This window comes from Anser brachyrhynchus (genome assembly GCF_964034855.1).
Source record: "Anser brachyrhynchus genome assembly, chromosome: 3".
Taxonomy (NCBI): domain Eukaryota; kingdom Metazoa; phylum Chordata; class Aves; order Anseriformes; family Anatidae; genus Anser; species Anser brachyrhynchus.
The window spans coordinates 28020354-28039708 of NC_137696.1; the positions used below are offsets into that span (position 1 = coordinate 28020354).

Consider the following 19355-nt stretch of genomic DNA (forward strand, 5'->3'; position numbering starts at 1 on the left):
GTGCCATTTCCAACTGCAGCGGTTGCTTTACGTGCCTGGTGTGAGGGACCCACCAGACACACAGCGCTATTTCCCAGTGCTTCCACACACCGCTATCAAACTGGCTGTCCTTTAAAAAAAAACAATTCGTGCTTTTATCCTCCACCACACTCGCTGACATGGGGCATACTGGTTTCAGGGCACGCTATGCTCAAGACTGCTTCCAGTTGTTCCTTCCAAATCCACTCGTGGTACGTGGCCCGTTACTTCAGAAAAGCTTCACGCAGCCCGCCACGCCCGTGCCACTACGGGCCCCCTTCTGCAGCGGCCCCACAGAGGTCTCAGCGCCCCGCCGTGCCTGCTCGTCCCCCCCCTTCCCCTCCGGGTCCCCCCGCAGCCCGCGTGAGGAGCCCCCGGCTCCGCCCCTGCCCCGCCGCCCTCTGCCGCCCCCAGCGGCGGGGCGGGGCGGGGCGGGGCGGCGCCGTCACGGGGAGCGGAAGTGCCGTCATAGGAAGCCCCGCGCTCCGCCCCCAGTGGAGGCAGGACGGGCTGTAAGATGGCGGCGGCGGAGGAGCGGCTCCTGTCGGAGGGGGAAGGCGGCGCCCTGTGCTCGGCGCGGCTCTCCCCGCCCCCGCTCCCGCAGGCTCCCGAGGCCTCGGCGCTGCTGGAGCAGCCTCCTCAGAGCAACACGCTCATGGGGCTGCCCATCGTGGCCATCGAGAGCATCCTCAGCTTCCTGTCCTACGACGAGACGAGCCAGCTCCGCCTGGTAGGGGCCGGGCCGGGCCGGGCTTGGGGGGGCCCTGTGGCGGCCGGGCCCCGTGCCCGGAGGTGGGGAGGTGGCGGCGGCCGGCGGGGAAGGGGCGGGTTGGGGCTCGTGGTCTTATTTCTTACAGCGACCGCTGTTTTCTAGCGGGGGGCGCGGTGGTGGAAGGGGGTCAGCGCGCCGCGCCTCGCCTGTGTGTTTATTTCTGCTCAGAAAGGTGAGGCCCGCAGGTGTAGGGGATCGCCGCCCTACGTGCGGGGCAGGGAAGGGAGACTTAAAGCCTTTGCCTGCCTGAGAGGCAGCCTGCTCCTTGCGGTCGTACTGGAAGATCTAATAAAAGATATTACTTGCGCTTGCAAGCATCATAATGTCAAAAAAAAGCTCACGTGTCAGCGAAAAAAAAAGCTCACGGGACCGGTGTTTAACAGTCTTGAACTGCCTGTAAGGAGCCTCGTGTAAACCATGGTCATAGTATGATCATAATGCGATCAGCTGCTGTCTTGCTCAATTTCTTAGGAGATCATAAATGGAAAAACAGTGATGGAACTAATATGAGGCTTATGTAGCCCTCGGTAAACTTGCCTGTACTGCTTCTATTTTAAGAACTCATTAGCTTAAACTAGGTAGTATTACAAGCACATTTCTGTAGAGAATTAGGCTGTGGTTGTCCTTGATCAGCAACCTGAAGTGTAGCAAGCTGACTCTAACTTCAAACTGAAAGCTCTTCAAGCAGAAACGCTGTTTTTATTTGTACTGCACCAAACACGCTGTACCTAAATATTTCTAGCATGCGTCAGCCTAGTAATCTCAAAAGACTTTCGCTTCTTCTCTAAGAGTAGGTAGGGAATTTGTGGAAAAATATTCAGTACGGCTTTTTTGGATTGCAGCCTTTACAGCTTGGATGACAAGAAGTATGTGTGCTGTTTGGGTATGCTTAGTGTTGTATGGTCTGTATTGCCACACTAGGCACTGTTCTTCGCTGCAGTTTTCCTGTTGCATTTTATAAGTGGTAGCTGTGAGAACTGTCACTAGTCAGTAGGAGGATTTTTCTTCTTGCAAGGCTGACTTAGTGTTTGTAAGCAATGCTTTGTCGGCAGTGAAATTCAGAGTAGGAAAGATGGTGGTGTAAGGACTAAAAGAACTGTTTAACTCTTTGCGCTTCTTAACAAGTGAAACACCTCTTTTATGTAACACTTACAAGTCTGTTATTCAAGAAGACTGTCACTTGCAGAAGCTTCAGAAATGGCAAAACCAGACTGGATAAATATCAACTTAGACACATGTGGAGCAATACTAGATGTAAAGCGAAGGAAACTATTCAGTTGATCTTCTCCTGTTTTTATTTTTGAGTAAGTGACAGCCAAGAAACTTAATTACCATCAAATTCCATTTTTTACCCCTAAGACACATCAGAAAACGTGAGAATTACTCTGAAATGAAAGTACACTTGTCTTTGTTAATCGGCACTAATGTCAAGAATCACTGCCCTTCTGGTTTGACCTAGTCAAAAATGTGGCTCATAAGTACACCTACTTGGATCAGCTAGGTCTTCTAGTTTGCCATGCAGAACTAAAAGTGTTCTTTTGGCAACTCATGCAAGTTAAGTGTGCCCCGAAATGGATTCATTATTGCATGTAATGCCACATCATAAGGGGTTAAAGTACCTTGGGGAAGGTAGGAGGATGTGATCCAGGACATCAATTGACCTAAACAAAGCTTGATCATACATACATTTGACAATAAATGTGGGTTCCCTAAACAGATCAATTTGAACGCGTTTTCTGGGTCTCAGCATTGAAAATGGATGTCCTAATCCTTCTTTTTCTGGATCATCTTGACAGATGCAAACAAAGTCTTTTGAGTTGAATGGGTGTTGAAGCTAGAGCGTGCGCAAAAAGGTAGACTAAGGAGTTGGCTGGGTGGGAGGACGCAGAACGCCAGCAAGTTTTCAGATTAAAATAGAGATAGGAACCTGCATTGTTTGTGTGGAGTGTAATGAGGTGTATAATCTAAGGATTAAGATATATAAGTCTGTTTCAGTCACTGAAGAATGTGGTAAAGGACGTTACCTGCTTATGATTACCGTTGGGCAAAGCAAGACCATGGGCCTGCCCGTGTACGAAGAAGCACTTGTTATACTTAACATAATGCCTTCTGCTGTTCCTGATGTTACAGCATTTTAAAGCATAAATGAGGTACCTAACTGGTTAAGCAGAGGAGTGGATCTAGACTAGTGGAGACTAAACAAGTAGGTATTCAGAATGCAGTCATGTCTGAAATTATGCCTTAATGCAGATCTTGAGGTATCAAACTTCTGTTTGGAGAAAGTGAATGAGAAGAAAAGGAGCAGCATTTTACTTTCTGACGTTTTGAATATTTACTTAACCTACTTCCTTTGATATCTTGTCATAAGAGAAATGCAGAAGCCCCAGAGATAATTATGGCTGAAGCTGTAATGTTCAGGAGGTAAAGCCTAGCATGCAGGCTGATGCGGAAGCTAGTGTACCTTCCAGCTTTTGATTGGTTATTTTGCTGTAATATTTTTTAATGTCTGTACAGAAGCTTTAGAATTTTGACCATGTTTTTGAGATGGTAGAGCAGTTCTGAGATAACAAGATCATTGGAAGGCAGTCAGAAAAGCGAGTAACGCGTGGTTATTCAGGTTATAAGCATGACAGGGAAACACACTTGCTCTATTCTATGCTTATATGATCTGGAAAGGAGAATGGCTGTAGGTTTTCATTCATGCTTTGGCATCATCCTGGAACAAATCATTTTACTTAATTATGCCTTATTCTACTTATTCTACTGATAAATGTATGTGTGTGATTTCTTTCTATTAAATAGGGTGACATCATGTTTGGAAGAAACACTCCTCATTTTGAGATGCAACATTTGAAATGCCAAGCAATGCTCGTTCTAGTGAAGGACGATTGGTTTTGAGCATGGATACCATATAACAGTTTACAACGGTGGTGATACCACGATGAACTTTGATCAGTTGACCTGAAACAGTAGAATGGGCTTGTGCTGCTTTGTTATCTTTAAAGATGCGGTCAGCTAAGAGGATGAGAGCTGGATACTTTCAAAGTGGGGTAATAATAAAATCCTTAGTCTGAGCTTGGAAATAGCACTTCCATTCAGGCTGTTACTACAGTGAGCATGACAGAAAACAAACACTCCATGATTAAAAACGATCTATAAACACCTCCTATGAACACGTTGAAGATAAGGTTATCTTGGATTCTGACATGCATCACGAGAGTCTTAAATTCTACAGCAAACCTGCATTACTGTTCTGCAGAGCACAAATAAGGACGGATATCCTTTGGACGGCACAGCTTTAATCTTCACACAGTTTCAGTAAATCTGTATTTCCAGGCATTTCTATTTTCAGGCTTCACGTTGAAGTCATTAGCATTTTGTCACTTACTTGTTCTTCAACTTAGAAAGGCATTATGAAATAAGGGTCTGCGCAGCCTCTAAATACCTGATAAATATAACACGTAATGAACCTAAATAATTTAGTATATTTTTGCTTTCTGTTTTGACAGTGGTCATCTGTTAGTGAAGCTGGGAAGAAGTAAGACATGCTTGAGGAAAGGGAAGCTGGTAGTCCTCTACTAAATTGTGTCAGTTTGGTCACAAATGAAGTGGAAAATCAGTTCTTCTATAGAAGTTGTTATTGTATACAAGTCACCATGCTGAGAAGCAGCCACCTTCTCATTCTGGATTTCGTGTGGACCTTGGAATAACTTTCTAACACTGAAATTTGAACGCAGTGTTCTAGTTGGACCTGACATTTGAGGAAGCTTGTACTGTTATAGTTTTATGGCTAGAATAAGAAAACATTCCAAAAATTGGCAAAAACAAATGTGAGCAAATCTGAACGTTTAAATTTCTTGCAGTCCATTGACATAGCAAGTATTAGTAACCGTCTTGGACCAATACGAACACTTAAAAGTGTGATAATGCTACTTTGTGGATGACTGCTGACTGTGCAGTCTAAAAAGTGTATTGTTCTTATAACTTCAGATGCCGTGTTTTTAAATGGTGTGATCAAGAACCAGCTGACAAGTAAGAGGTGACTGGTAAAATAAGCTGCAAAAACTGCTGTTTTCTGGTGGTATCTGTTTAGTCTCTTAGGGTTCTAGTCTGTTTATATGACAAATATGGGCAGTGTCCAGAAACTGGAGCAAATAATTCTTCATGCTGAGAAGCGTAAGCAAATGAGTAAGATTGGAAAAGGCAATATTTAAAAATCTAGTGCAGTTTGTCTTACCCATGGCGGCCTGCCTGCTCGCTTGGATGTGGGAGAGCTTCAACACAGTAAAAGGTACTTTCTGCCACCAGATGTCAGTATAAACATGATTGATATCTCTGTGCTTCTAAAGTTTGTCACTAATAATGTATCTAGGATTGCGTGTTCATTTTGTTTTTCTTCTGCTGAATAATTGCATAGTTAACGTAGCCCTTGTGCAAGTACTCGTTCGTATTTCGGTTGTTTGATATCATTAGAACTAAATGTAAGCTGTGAAGTCTTATACTTAAATATGGTGTCAGATCTAAGCATCACTAATACAGTTAATATCTTAGAAGAAAGGTGACAATTTCATCCTTCCTGTAGTTGAAGGGCTAGCATTATGTTTCATCCACTGGAAATAATTAGCTCATTCTAGTGAATGTGAGGGACAAGTATACTGAGACTACCTCTGGAGTTAGCCTGACTGGTTATCCTCCTTCGGCTACTAACAAGGAAGATCTAATATGAAGGAACACGGACAGACTGACAACAATTACTTAATGGTCTCTTAAGACAGAGGTGTTTGAAAAGAGTCAGTGCTTACTCAGAGAACTTAGACTAGCTGTGACTAGAGAGATTCTCTGTGATTCAGAGAAAGCAGAACTTCTGTAAAGTAGTACCTTCCTTATAAGCAAAAAATAATCGGTGGCTTTTCTAGAAGTGAGAATCTTCTTTCTCAAGAAACAAACTATGTAGATTTCAAAGCTATGAAATGAGTACTGTATGGAGAGGAAGGAGTGTTTGTTTAAATAAAAAAAAAAGGAAAGAGCAAAGCTGTTCTGTTGGAAAGTGTGGTCACACTTGGAGGTGTGCACTTTAATGTTAAAAAAAAAAGGCAATTTGAAAGAATAGAGCTGGTTAACCAATGTCTTGCATCATCAGAGCTGTGAATTGCAAATACTTTAAACTTTTGTACACATTGGCTTTGTCTCGTGACTGGTTACTTTTTAAGGTTTAAATGTAGTAGCTCATTATTCCATCTCTGCAGCTATTAATGTCCTTTCTCCCTAAAGCTGTGAAAAAATTGAGGCTACCAGTATGCAACATAGCCAATAAGGGAATCTCTTAAATAGAGAGGACTTCTTACACAAAACAGAATCTTGCTTCATGTGCACTGTAGTGCTTAATTCTTTAATTTTGTCTGTCTCCAGAAACATAAGTGCTAAATGTTGAAGGAAAAAAACATACTTTCTTGGTTCTAAGGCATCTTTTTGAGACAACAAAATATTAACTTCATCTACCAAAATCACTCTGGAGAACAAGTTGGAAGCTAGACTCAGGCATTTGAAATTTTGATTATTATCACAGGGAAATCATGTCTGCTTATATACGGGTGGAATTTGGACTACTGACACTTGTTAGGCAGTATCAGAAGATTCGTTTATTAACTGTGTGGAACGTAGTTGCTTCTTTATGGGGAGTATCATGATTGCTGTTAGAGATGGTGATACCTTAAGTTGCACTGCAGTTTCTGTGTCTTGAAATGGAAGAAAGAGAATCTTTCCAAGAAAATCCAGTAAGAGAATCTTGTACTGCTCAGCAAGTATGGATAAGGTAATACTAAAAGTGACTTGTGGCATTATTTGAAACTTAAGGGGTGTTTTTGTGTGTGTTTTGTTTTACTTAAATACAGGTTTGTAAACGAATGGACTTGGTTTGCCAGCGAATGCTGAATCAGGGATTTCTAAAAGTGGAAAGATACCACAACTTGTGTCAAAAGCAAGTTAAAGCTCAGCTTCCAAGGTATGTACCAGTTAAAACCGTAGCTAAACCTCAGTGTGCTAGATTCTTATCAGCATAATGCTAAAAAGGAATTTCTTGCTGGCTAATTCAGCTTAAATATCTTGAAAATTTGAATCTTTTTTTCCTCGTTTTTTCCCAAAAGTACCATAAACCTAAGATCTAATAACAAAATAATGCTGTGCATGAATGTAACTTGTGGTGTACAGTACTAGGAGCTGGAATATTGCAAAATGTGTCATAGAAAAGAAGGGTCGTATATTACTCAACCCTTCTGGCAAAGCCAGGAGGGGCTCTTAGGAATGGATAGATGCCATGCTTTTACAAGACAAACTGCCTTTGGTGATGATTTGTCTATGACTGATTAAAAAAGCAAGGTTCTTTAGTGCCAAGGGTTAAATCAGGGAAAGGGAGGGGGGTTGATGCGTGAGTGTTACTGGGAGCTTAAGGTTCTCACTAAGGCATTGTCTTTTCTCCTCTTTCCAGAGAGGAAGTGCAGTTGCTTCTGCTATGTCCTATCAGGTTTCCCATTCAGGGTGAAGAAACTAAATGCTACTTACTGTTGTGATCCTTTCTCAAAAACTTGTACCTCAACTTATATTTTGTAGCAAGCAGTAATATTATATTAAATTTGTGTATTACATTGAGATACTAACTGTAGGCATATGCGAGGATAAAAATATGCACCATGACTCAGTGTCTACTGCTGAAAGCCTGTTCTTAAGAGTCCTAAATTACATACAGAGTTTATGGATCGTGTAAGATGTGGTAATTATTTAGAGAAAATACTGTCTTAAAAAAAGTGTGCTACATAATTGCTAGCTGATTTTTAATCTATATCACTTTTTTCCCATGCAGACAGAACAACGTTAGTGGTTGTTTTCAAGCCTCTAAAGGGTTTTAAGGATGAATGAGTGTTAGAGTTTTATTTTGTTGACTCACTGTTAAATTACTCTCACTTAATGGTCTGTCTTCTAGACGGGAGTCAGAAAGAAGAAACCATTCATTAGCTCGTCATGCAGACATCCTTGCTGCTGTAGAAACAAGACTTTCTCTGTTAAATATGACTTTCATGAAGTATGTGGATTCCAATCTGTGCTGCTTCATACCTGGAAAGGTAAAATGTAGACTAAATTATGTGAATGTTTATGTTTTTACAAAACATGATCATGTAACTTAAAGTAAATTTGTCCTGTCTGTCCCAGATTATATAATGTGTGTTCATACTAAAACTGTTTCTGATACTTAAAACACAGAAGCCAATACTCTGCTATAGCAGTCAGTCTGAAATGAAAGAACCAGACTATATCTCAGCACTATTTTAAACTTGATTTGTATTTTCCCTTAGGATTTTTACGAGAAACCAGGATACATAGGGTTTAATTCTGAATTGTAACTGTACAAAACAGTTGGAGGCTAGGTCATCAGAAGATGTAATAGTTTAGACCATGTGTACACTAGAGACTTGGTCAATCAGGAAGACTTTAAGGACCTTTCTTAAGGGTTTGAGTACTTCAAGTTAATTAAATTAAGATGCATAGTATGCAGAAACACTGTTCATTTTGATAATGAATTAATTATTTCTGTACATTAGATGGAATAAAAGTTTTAAGTGTAGATAAACTTTGTTAAATGTTACTACTACTAAACAATTCTGGTAGTTCAGACTCCTGCCCCAACATAAAGTATAAATTATCCAAATGAGATGTATGACAGTAATACCATTATTTTATAAGCTGTGAAAACAAAGGTATACAGAAGTGAATTGACAAAATCATGATCTGAGGAAGACTGTTACAACTTAGGGTTGAAATGAGATCTGTGAGCATAAGCCTGATGTTCTATTCATTGATCTTTCTATGTGAGGTTTGGATTTGTTGATATAAATTTTTAAAGGGCAGAAAATTGAATTGCACTGGGACGAATGCAAGTTAGCTGTTGGGTTGAGATGAAGCATGGCAGGCATTTCTACATACAGTCTACATTTCTACAGCAGGATAGGCTATCAGCATGATTATTTTTAAATCTTGAAGAGGTAACAATTTCTATACACAGTTGTTGCCTTGATACTAAAATTATTATAGTTTATTATATTTACATTTATTTACATTTATTTTTATAGATACTGTATGTATATATATTTTAAAACAATAATTTAATATAAAGTCAAATAAACTGAAGGCCTTGATACTCACTTGATAAGTAAAAGAAATACTGCCCTACTTTTTTGAGGGATAGACAAAAAAGCAATGCTCAAGCTAGACCTAGGGTGTGCAGGAGCTGTGCAAATGAGCTTACCAGCTGTTTTCATTCTGGGCACTGAGTCATAAAGGCCTTGTTTGTATTCTGATGTAACAGCTAAAGAGATTTTTATAAATTATTTACTTGGTATACAAGCCTGATGCTGCTCCTTTCTCTGCACAGCTATCAATTCACCAGAAAGTCATGTTTTGGTCAAGCCTACTCAAGGCTTAGCGTTTACTTAAAGTGTGTGGTTTCTCTTACCTGTCCTGTTTCCCTCAGGAAATTTTCATTTGAATGAAGGATGCAGAACTTTCAGGATGTTAATTTGTGTTAGAATATGTGAATATTCTGGTGGATAAAATTAGAGAAGTCTTTAGTAAGATTGTTGCATGATGGCACATTTCAGTCACATCTAGCTTTTGCAACTTTTTAGCTAAGCTTCCTTTATTAAAACACAAGATGCAGCTGTGTTGTCTTAATGATGATTCTAAATTCTTATGATCGTAAGCCATTCTTAATCATGTGCAAAATACCTGGCTCGGTAGTTTCTGTAATAAGAAGCCAGCACTCCTATCTGGACCTCCTCAGACTATAATTCATTAGATCAGCAAGGCAACTTTCATCTCTTCTAAACAAAGGGCTTGCTTTTCAAGCATATAAAGAAGCTGTTTATGTTCTCTGCTAGTTGTGGATTGATATTTCGTAAATTAATACATTTTGCATGTAATCTGAATTCGCAACATTTTGGGATCGTGCAACTGAATTCAAGTAAATACATACAGCTCTTCAGACCGATGTGACTATAATTATTGCTATTCCATTCATATGTTTTATATGTCTCACGATTGGCTGTGGGAGTGACCGCTCTGTTGCGTGGCTTCCAGTGTCTTGGTTATCCAAAAATAAATCGTTATGCTCCACTGAGCACATAAAAGTCAAGTATGGATGCAGTAAAACAATTTCACACAAAATGTGTTATTTCATGAATTTGAAGAGAGTCGTGATATATCAAGTGAATGGTTTCTCTGGTATATCACAAACAGGACTTAATTTCAAAACACTGATAAAGAGCTAAAGTACATAGTGATATGCAAGAGTAACAGTTATGTAGTAAAGTATGATATAAATATCATATTTGATTTTCCATTGTTATTGGTGCTGCAGAAGGTCCTGGAACTGGAATATGCCTGAATATGCCAACACTTTTAGAATGATGTGAAATAATCTTGCCTTTATCAGAAAAACCTAAATATTCTTAAATGTTTTAGGTAATAGATGAAATTTACCGTGTGCTAAGATATGTAAACTCTACAAGAGCTCCTCAGAGAGCTCATGAAGTTCTTCAGGAACTAAGGGACATTTCTTCCATGGCTATGGAATATTTTGATGAGAAGATTGTTCCAATACTGAAAAGGAAGCTGCCTGGGTCAGATGTATCAGGACGTCTGATAGGAGCTGCCCCAGGTATTAATTCCAACGTATAGTTGAGGTGTTTTTGTGTGTTGTTTTTTTTTGTGTGTGTGTATGCAAAAACTCACAGCACTATCTTTTTAAAGCGTCATTCCTTAAATAAGTGAGCTTTATCACATAAGTATTAATGATACTTGTTTCTTAAGAATGCCAACTGTGGAATTCATTTGCTTTGTAATTTAAGGAGGCTTTGTATTACCAAAAGAACGGTCACTTGAATGTATGTTATAATTATGCATAGTGTGTATTCGTTAAACAAACGCTTTTGTGCCACCAATGAATGAGACTTTATTATTGCACTTGGTTGAAATTTGGCACGTGAGATAACAACTCAAGATGCCTTTTATATTTAGTATGATCAGCAAATTAGCCTAAGATGTTATAGAGCATACAGAGCTAGAATATACTTGAATGTGCTTTTTTTTCACTTTGCCAGGGCACTAAGGTATATATTAACAAGCAAAATACTTGTGAATAATGCTGAAAAGGCAATTAAAATAAGTCTATAAATAAATAAGCTGTTTCTTTGTATGACCTGTCAGACTTTCCATAATTTATGTCAACCAAAGTTTAACATAGTTACCCCATATAATGGCCAAAAGCAAAAGGTTAGTAGAACTGCAGTGTTTTCCCTTTACTGAATTTATTTCCACACCGTTGGAGAACTTTAGGAATTGTGAAGTAAATTCTCTGAAAGGGTAACTTAATAAATAAATAGACCCTAACCAAAAATGATAGGCCTAACTGTAGGAGCTGCTTGTTGTTTCTGGTATGTCCTGTCAATCCTTTTAGCCATAATTGTGTATACCACCTCTTAATTATATCCCATTAATTATATCTCAATTTGATTGAGTCTCTCAGCTGTGGGAGCAGTGCCCAAAACCGGTATCAATTGGTTCGCCAAACCCAAGGCTTTATGTGGCATAAACATGCCTACCTTGGGTTGAGGGAAGAAATAATCTACCTAATGGCAACCCTTTAGTGTCAAATAACCATAACTATGCTGTCATCTTAAAGAAAAAAGAGGAGGAGGATGCCTGTTCAAGGCTGTTCCAGATTGTTCTGTCTTTGTAGTGCTTAAAAGTTGTATCTTACTTGCACTGCACTGGTGGAAGAGTAAAATGATAGAAAAAGTGATAGATAATTTATGATAGAAAAAGTGATAATTTAGGATAGAAGATAGAAAAAGCGATAGAGATATAAGTTATGATAGAAAAAGCGATAGAGATATAAGTTATGATAGAATCTAAAGCGATAGAGATATAAGTTGTGATAGAAAAAGCGATAGAGATATAAGTTATGATAGAAAAAGCGATAGAGATATAAGTTATGATAGAATCTAAAGCGATAGAGATATAAGTTATGATAGAATCTAAAGCGATAGAGATATAAGTTGTGATAGAATCTAAAGCGATAGAGATATAAGTTGTGATAGAATCTAAAGCGATAGAGATATAAGTTGTGATAGAATCTAAAGCGATAGAGATATAAGTTGTGATAGAATCTAAAGCGATAGAGATATAAGTTGTGATAGAATCTAAAGCGATAGAGATATAAGTTGTGATAGAATCTAAAGCGATAGAGATATAAGTTGTGATAGAATCTAAAGCGATAGAGATATAAGTTGTGATAGAATCTAAAGCGATAGAGATATAAGTTGTGATAGAATCTAAAGCGATAGAGATATAAGTTGTGATAGATAGAATCTAAAGCGATAGAGATATAAGTTGTGATAGATAGAATCTAAAGCGATAGAGATATAAGTTGTGATAGATAGAATCTAAAGCGATAGAGATATAAGTTGTGATAGATAGAATCTAAAGCGATAGAGATATAAGTTGTGATAGATAGAATCTAAAGCGATAGAGATATAAGTTGTGATAGATAGAATCTAAAGCGATAGAGATATAAGTTGTGATAGATAGAATCTAAAGCGATAGAGATATAAGTTGTGATAGATAGAATCTAAAGCGATAGAGATATAAGTTGTGATAGATAGAATCTAAAGCGATAGAGATATAAGTTGTGATAGATAGAATCTAAAGCGATAGAGATATAAGTTGTGATAGATAGAATCTAAAGCGATAGAGATATAAGTTGTGATAGATAGAATCTAAAGCGATAGAGATATAAGTTGTGATAGATAGAATCTAAAGCGATAGAGATATAAGTTGTGATAGATAGAATCTAAAGCGATAGAGATATAAGTTGTGATAGATAGAATCTAAAGCGATAGAGATATAAGTTGTGATAGATAGAATCTAAAGCGATAGAGATATAAGTTGTGATAGATAGAATCTAAAGCGATAGAGATATAAGTTGTGATAGATAGAATCTAAAGCGATAGAGATATAAGTTGTGATAGATAGAATCTAAAGCGATAGAGATATAAGTTGTGATAGATAGAATCTAAAGCGATAGAGATATAAGTTGTGATAGATAGAATCTAAAGCGATAGAGATATAAGTTGTGATAGATAGAATCTAAAGCGATAGAGATATAAGTTGTGATAGATAGAATCTAAAGCGATAGAGATATAAGTTGTGATAGATAGAATCTAAAGCGATAGAGATATAAGTTGTGATAGATAGAATCTAAAGCGATAGAGATATAAGTTGTGATAGATAGAATCTAAAGCGATAGAGATATAAGTTGTGATAGATAGAATCTAAAGCGATAGAGATATAAGTTGTGATAGATAGAATCTAAAGCGATAGAGATATAAGTTGTGATAGATAGAATCTAAAGCGATAGAGATATAAGTTGTGATAGATAGAATCTAAAGCGATAGAGATATAAGTTGTGATAGATAGAATCTAAAGCGATAGAGATATAAGTTGTGATAGATAGAATCTAAAGCGATAGAGATATAAGTTGTGATAGATAGAATCTAAAGCGATAGAGATATAAGTTGTGATAGATAGAATCTAAAGCGATAGAGATATAAGTTGTGATAGATAGAATCTAAAGCGATAGAGATATAAGTTGTGATAGATAGAATCTAAAGCGATAGAGATATAAGTTGTGATAGATAGAATCTAAAGCGATAGAGATATAAGTTGTGATAGATAGAATCTAAAGCGATAGAGATATAAGTTGTGATAGATAGAATCTAAAGCGATAGAGATATAAGTTGTGATAGATAGAATCTAAAGCGATAGAGATATAAGTTGTGATAGATAGAATCTAAAGCGATAGAGATATAAGTTGTGATAGATAGAATCTAAAGCGATAGAGATATAAGTTACGATAGATAGAATCTAAAGCGATAGAGATATAAGTTACGATAGATAGAATCTAAAGCGATAGAGATATAAGTTACGATAGATAGAATCTAAAGCGATAGAGATATAAGTTACGATAGATAGAATCTAAAGCGATAGAGATATAAGTTGTGATAGATAGAATCTAAAGCGATAGAGATATAAGTTACGATAGATAGAATCTAAAGCGATAGAGATATAAGTTACGATAGATAGAATCTAAAGCGATAGAGATATAAGTTACGATAGATAGAATCTAAAGCGATAGAGATATAAGTTACGATAGATAGAATCTAAAGCGATAGAGATATAAGTTACGATAGATAGAATCTAAAGCGATAGAGATATAAGTTACGATAGATAGAATCTAAAGCGATAGAGATATAAGTTACGATAGATAGAATCTAAAGCGATAGAGATATAAGTTACGATAGATAGAATCTAAAGCGATAGAGATATAAGTTACGATAGATAGAATCTAAAGCGATAGAGATATAAGTTACGATAGATAGAATCTAAAGCGATAGAGATATAAGTTACGATAGATAGAATCTAAAGCGATAGAGATATAAGTTACGATAGATAGAATCTAAAGCGATAGAGATATAAGTTACGATAGATAGAATCTAAAGCGATAGAGATATAAGTTACGATAGATAGAATCTAAAGCGATAGAGATATAAGTTACGATAGATAGAATCTAAAGCGATAGAGATATAAGTTACGATAGATAGAATCTAAAGCGATAGAGATATAAGTTACGATAGATAGAATCTAAAGCGATAGAGATATAAGTTACGATAGATAGAATCTAAAGCGATAGAGATATAAGTTACGATAGATAGAATCTAAAGCGATAGAGATATAAGTTACGATAGATAGAATCTAAAGCGATAGAGATATAAGTTACGATAGATAGAATCTAAAGCGATAGAGATATAAGTTACGATAGATAGAATCTAAAGCGATAGAGATATAAGTTACGATAGATAGAATCTAAAGCGATAGAGATATAAGTTACGATAGATAGAATCTAAAGCGATAGAGATATAAGTTACGATAGATAGAATCTAAAGCGATAGAGATATAAGTTACGATAGATAGAATCTAAAGCGATAGAGATATAAGTTACGATAGATAGAATCTAAAGCGATAGAGATATAAGTTACGATAGATAGAATCTAAAGCGATAGAGATATAAGTTACGATAGATAGAATCTAAAGCGATAGAGATATAAGTTACGATAGATAGAATCTAAAGCGATAGAGATATAAGTTACGATAGATAGAATCTAAAGCGATAGAGATATAAGTTACGATAGATAGAATCTAAAGCGATAGAGATATAAGTTACGATAGATAGAATCTAAAGCGATAGAGATATAAGTTACGATAGATAGAATCTAAAGCGATAGAGATATAAGTTACGATAGATAGAATCTAAAGCGATAGAGATATAAGTTACGATAGATAGAATAAGTGAAAGAAATGATGCAGCAGCTGTCAGTGTCCTTGATTTGCAGGAACTTTAACAAAAACAAGCCCAAGCTCAAAACCCCGTATAGTTTTAGTGTTTAGGAGGAATAAGCATACAGCAGAGTGGGAAACTATTCCCCTTCCTGAAGAAAGTAAGTTAAAACCGAAATACCCTGTTAAGCCCTGAAACATAATTTTTTAGATTTTAGCTGTATAGAACTATGACAGCAGAATTGTATACAACTATAACAGCAGAATTGTACTGCTGTATTGAAATATTTAATATAGCAATTGTGCAATACACTTAATTTATGGCCATGTTGCTGTGGGTTTTTGACATAACATTTGTGACCCTAAGTCTAGCTGAGAGCATAACCTCTCTATAATTTTTGATCCAGCAAAAGGGGGGTGGGGGGTCATACTTAGATTTTCAGTAGTACGGAAAACAACTTATCATTCATTTTCTAAGTATTTTATATTAAAGTAGTTGGGCCCTGAAATACCATATGCTCTCGTTAGACACTTAAGTAGCTGTAAATCAGTTTACATGTTCACCGAACTTCCAGCCAGTATTCAGATTCCTATTTGGGGTGTAGAGATAAAGAAAATATGAAAACTGGGACACAATTTCTACTTTTGACTAGAACCCCATGTGTCCCCCCATCCTCCTCTGGAACCCAGCGCCCCCCCCCCAGCCCCACACCCTCTGGAACCCAGCGCCCCCCCCCCAGCCCCGCACCCTCTGGAACCCAGCGCCCCCCCCCCAGCCCCGCACCCTCTGGAACCCAGCGCCCCCCCCCCAGCCCCGCACCCTCTGGAACCCAGCGCCCCCCCCAGCCCCGCACCCTCTGGAACCCAGCGCCCCCCCCAGCCCCGCACCCTCTGGAACCCAGCGCCCCCCCCAGCCCCGCACCTTCTGGAACCCAGCGTGCCCTGCATCCCCAGCCCCGCGTCCCCTGGAACCCAGTCCCCCGTCCCCCCCCCCCAGCCCTGCGTCCCCTGGAACCCAGCGCCCCCCCGCCACACACCCTCTGGAACCCAGCGCCCCCCCCAGTTCCGTGTCCCCGCCCCCCCCCCCCCCAGCCCCGCGTCCCCTGGAACCCAGCGCCCCCCCCAGCCCCGCGTCCCCTGGAACCCAGTGTGCCTCCCCCCCCAGCCCTGCATCCCCAGGCCCACATCCCCTGGAACCCAGCACCCCCCCCCCAGGCCTGCATCCTCTGGAACCCAGCGCCCCCCCCAACCCTGCGTGCCCCCCCCACCTAGAACCCAGTGCCCACCATCCTCTAGAACCTAGCGCCGCCCATTTTTAAGAGAAAAAGCAGAAATTGTCCCAGTTTTCATTTTTTTTTGTTCCCAGTTCTCTCTCTCTCTCTTCTTTTTTTTAATCCCAACTGTCTCTGAAGTTCCAGGGCCCTCAGCAGCACTAACCACCATGCAGCTGTTCTCCAAGCAGAACCCTTCGAGACAGGAAGTCACCAAACTCCAGCAGCAAGTAAAAGCGAATGGTGCCAGCGTGACAGTGCTAAAGCGCGAAATCTCAGAGCTTCGCACCAAAGTGCAGGAGCAACAGAAACAGCTCCAGGATCAAGATCAGAAACTGCTAGAGCAAACACAAATCATAGGTGAACAGAACGCCCGACTGGCTGAGCTTGAACGCAAGCTGCGAGAGGTGATGGAGAGCGCAGTAGGAAATTCTTCAGGCTCTGGCTCAAACGAACAATCTCCAAGAAAGAGGAGGAAGGCGGTTGAATCCACAGACTGTCCTAGGAAATCTAAACGCCTTCGAAACAGAAAATAACTTGGGAGTAAATGACACCTTCAGGAGGATACACTGCTTCAGTAGCCCAAGCAGGTCTGCTTGTGTGGATCCTGTGACTAGTTTCATGGTGTCTGTTAGGCTGCTGGCTCTTCAAAACACCACTTAGACTCGAACAGTAATTTTCTCTCATTGAGACTTTTCCCCTGCTTTCTGTATGGGTGGGCCTAATGCACAGGATCTTTAAGATTTGCAATAGATACGTACTAACCAGACCTGCTCTGTTACATTTTGAAGGGTTAATTTTTTTCTGTGCAGATGTGTTGAAAGTAAACTTATTTGTGTTTATGCATATGTTCACATAAACTCTTAAATAAATTCAGTCTTAACTGACAAAAAAGTTAAGCTTAAAAACAGATGTCCTGTTCACTTGAAGAAAAGACCCGCTTTTAAAATCCTGTTTTAGAGAACTTGACCTTTTTTGTTACAAGTGACCTTGTCTGGAATGTCTGAAAAGTAGTTAATACTTTTTTGGGATCTCTGTAATGAGTAAAACTGACTTCTTAAGCTACAGTACTGGCTATATATTTTTGTAAACTTAACAAGGAAGGGCCTTCTATCCAGTCTTCGTGTGCGCACACCCTAGTAATTCTTAGGTCCTGGGAGCCATATTCTACGTTTGCATGGATAGATGCATGTCCAGCTCAGCCTGCTAAAAGCTCTTGCCTGAAATTGTTCTAAATTCTGGGAGAGAGTACAGAGACCTACGAAGCAATTTCTTTGTTCCTCAGCCATAACTTAGCATCAGCTTTCAGCACAACGGCTTTCGTCAGATGAGGTTGTCTTATGAAGCTAGTTGCAGGAGGACTTGAACCCAGGCTATCTGCCACTTTCACTGCCTGTAAATTGCAGGTGTCGCTAGCCAAAGCTGGAGAACTGAGAAGCTGCCTATGCATCGCTTGATTTATAGGCCAACATCTAAATAAATATTAGACAAATTGTCCCTACGATAACCAAACTCAGGGGGACATGATTTGAATGAAATGCTGTATTATGGAAAAACTTAAACTATTTTGTGTGTATGTGTGTGGGGCGGGGTGGGGTGGAGATTTCCTCTGTAATACTGATGACAATATTCTAGCTTTCTTTATCCTAAAAGGTAAATCACTTCAGACAAAGCTTTAATTTCTTTTGCACTTCTGTTTTGAGCTTGTAACTGGAAAAGCATGTCTTGCACTGTTCAGTCTCTCTGGTCACTTTAACAACCTCAGAGTTGTGTACAGTGATTTTTTTCCCATCTGTATATTTTTGGAACCTTATACAAATACCATTGTCCTTGTTTTTGTTTTATTGTACTAAACTATGTAGCTTTATCATATGACTTGTTTTTTTTTTTAAATCAGCTGCTGGTTTGGGTTTAGGTGGTACTGAATTCACCTTGATGTAGCATTGAAAAACACAGACGCTGCTTTCACAGCTGTTCAAAATCCTAATACTATAACCAGAGGTTAAAGTGCAGGTTTTTCTTAAGGTTTATGTAGCTGTCAGCATAACACAGTAGTTATACTTAAATCACCAAACAAATCAGAAATCTTCTGATCAAATGTTCTGGAATTGTAGAACTAATTGTTCCTGAAACTGAAACTACAGCTTTTGCTTCTGGAACATAGTGACTCGTATCAGAAGTAACACTGCAAATGCCTAAGTTTTAGCAGGCATTTAATTTTCAAATAACCTTGTTTGCCAGATTGAGGCTTTTAAAAAAGTACGTTTCGTAAGAAAAGCATGAAGCAAATGGTACAAGGCTATCTGGGGGAGAAGTTGAACTGTTAAAAGGATGATTTGCTATTACTGGTCTTCCATGGCTCTTAACTTTCTACTGTTACAGGTCTTTTGAAGAGAGGTATCAGCTGTTCGGTTTTAAAATACTGGCATATACCTTTTTTTTTTAACCGTAATTTTGAATGGTTCTAAAGGTCAGCATAAGAGCTGTAATTACATTGTATCACTCGGTGCAAATTCACTTAATGGTCTTTCATGATGACAAATTCATGTAATGGTCTAATTACCAGATGTATGTGGTTAAATACTTCTAAACAAGTATAAACCTGTGAACTACATTTATTGAAAAGGCTTATTCGTACCGATCTTAATTTACCTCATTTTTAGATTCTTTATTCACTTGTACAAGATGCAAACAACGTTCCTCCCTTCACAACATACAAATAGTTTCAGGTTAATCGGGAGTACTGTTTATTTGTATGTCGGTCAACCTCTGGCTGTGGAAACTGAGGTGGAAAGAACATCCGTGTATTTATTGTTACACGAAATATTCTCTATGAACAGTGCCAAGTTGGA

General features: G+C 38.8%; 1 protein-coding gene across 1 annotated transcript; it reads left to right on the forward strand.

The window, feature by feature from the left end:
• The first annotated feature begins 491 nt into the window (after window positions 1–491).
• Window positions 492–19128, forward strand: FBXO28 (F-box protein 28). The gene is made up of 5 exons (XM_080586401.1): window positions 492–748; window positions 6682–6791; window positions 7767–7905; window positions 10301–10496; window positions 16645–19128. The coding sequence occupies exons 1-5, from the start codon at window positions 536–538 to the stop codon at window positions 17037–17039; spliced, it is 1053 nt and encodes a 350-aa protein (XP_080442527.1). The 5' UTR covers window positions 492–535; the 3' UTR covers window positions 17040–19128.
• The last annotated feature ends 227 nt before the right edge of the window (window positions 19129–19355 follow it).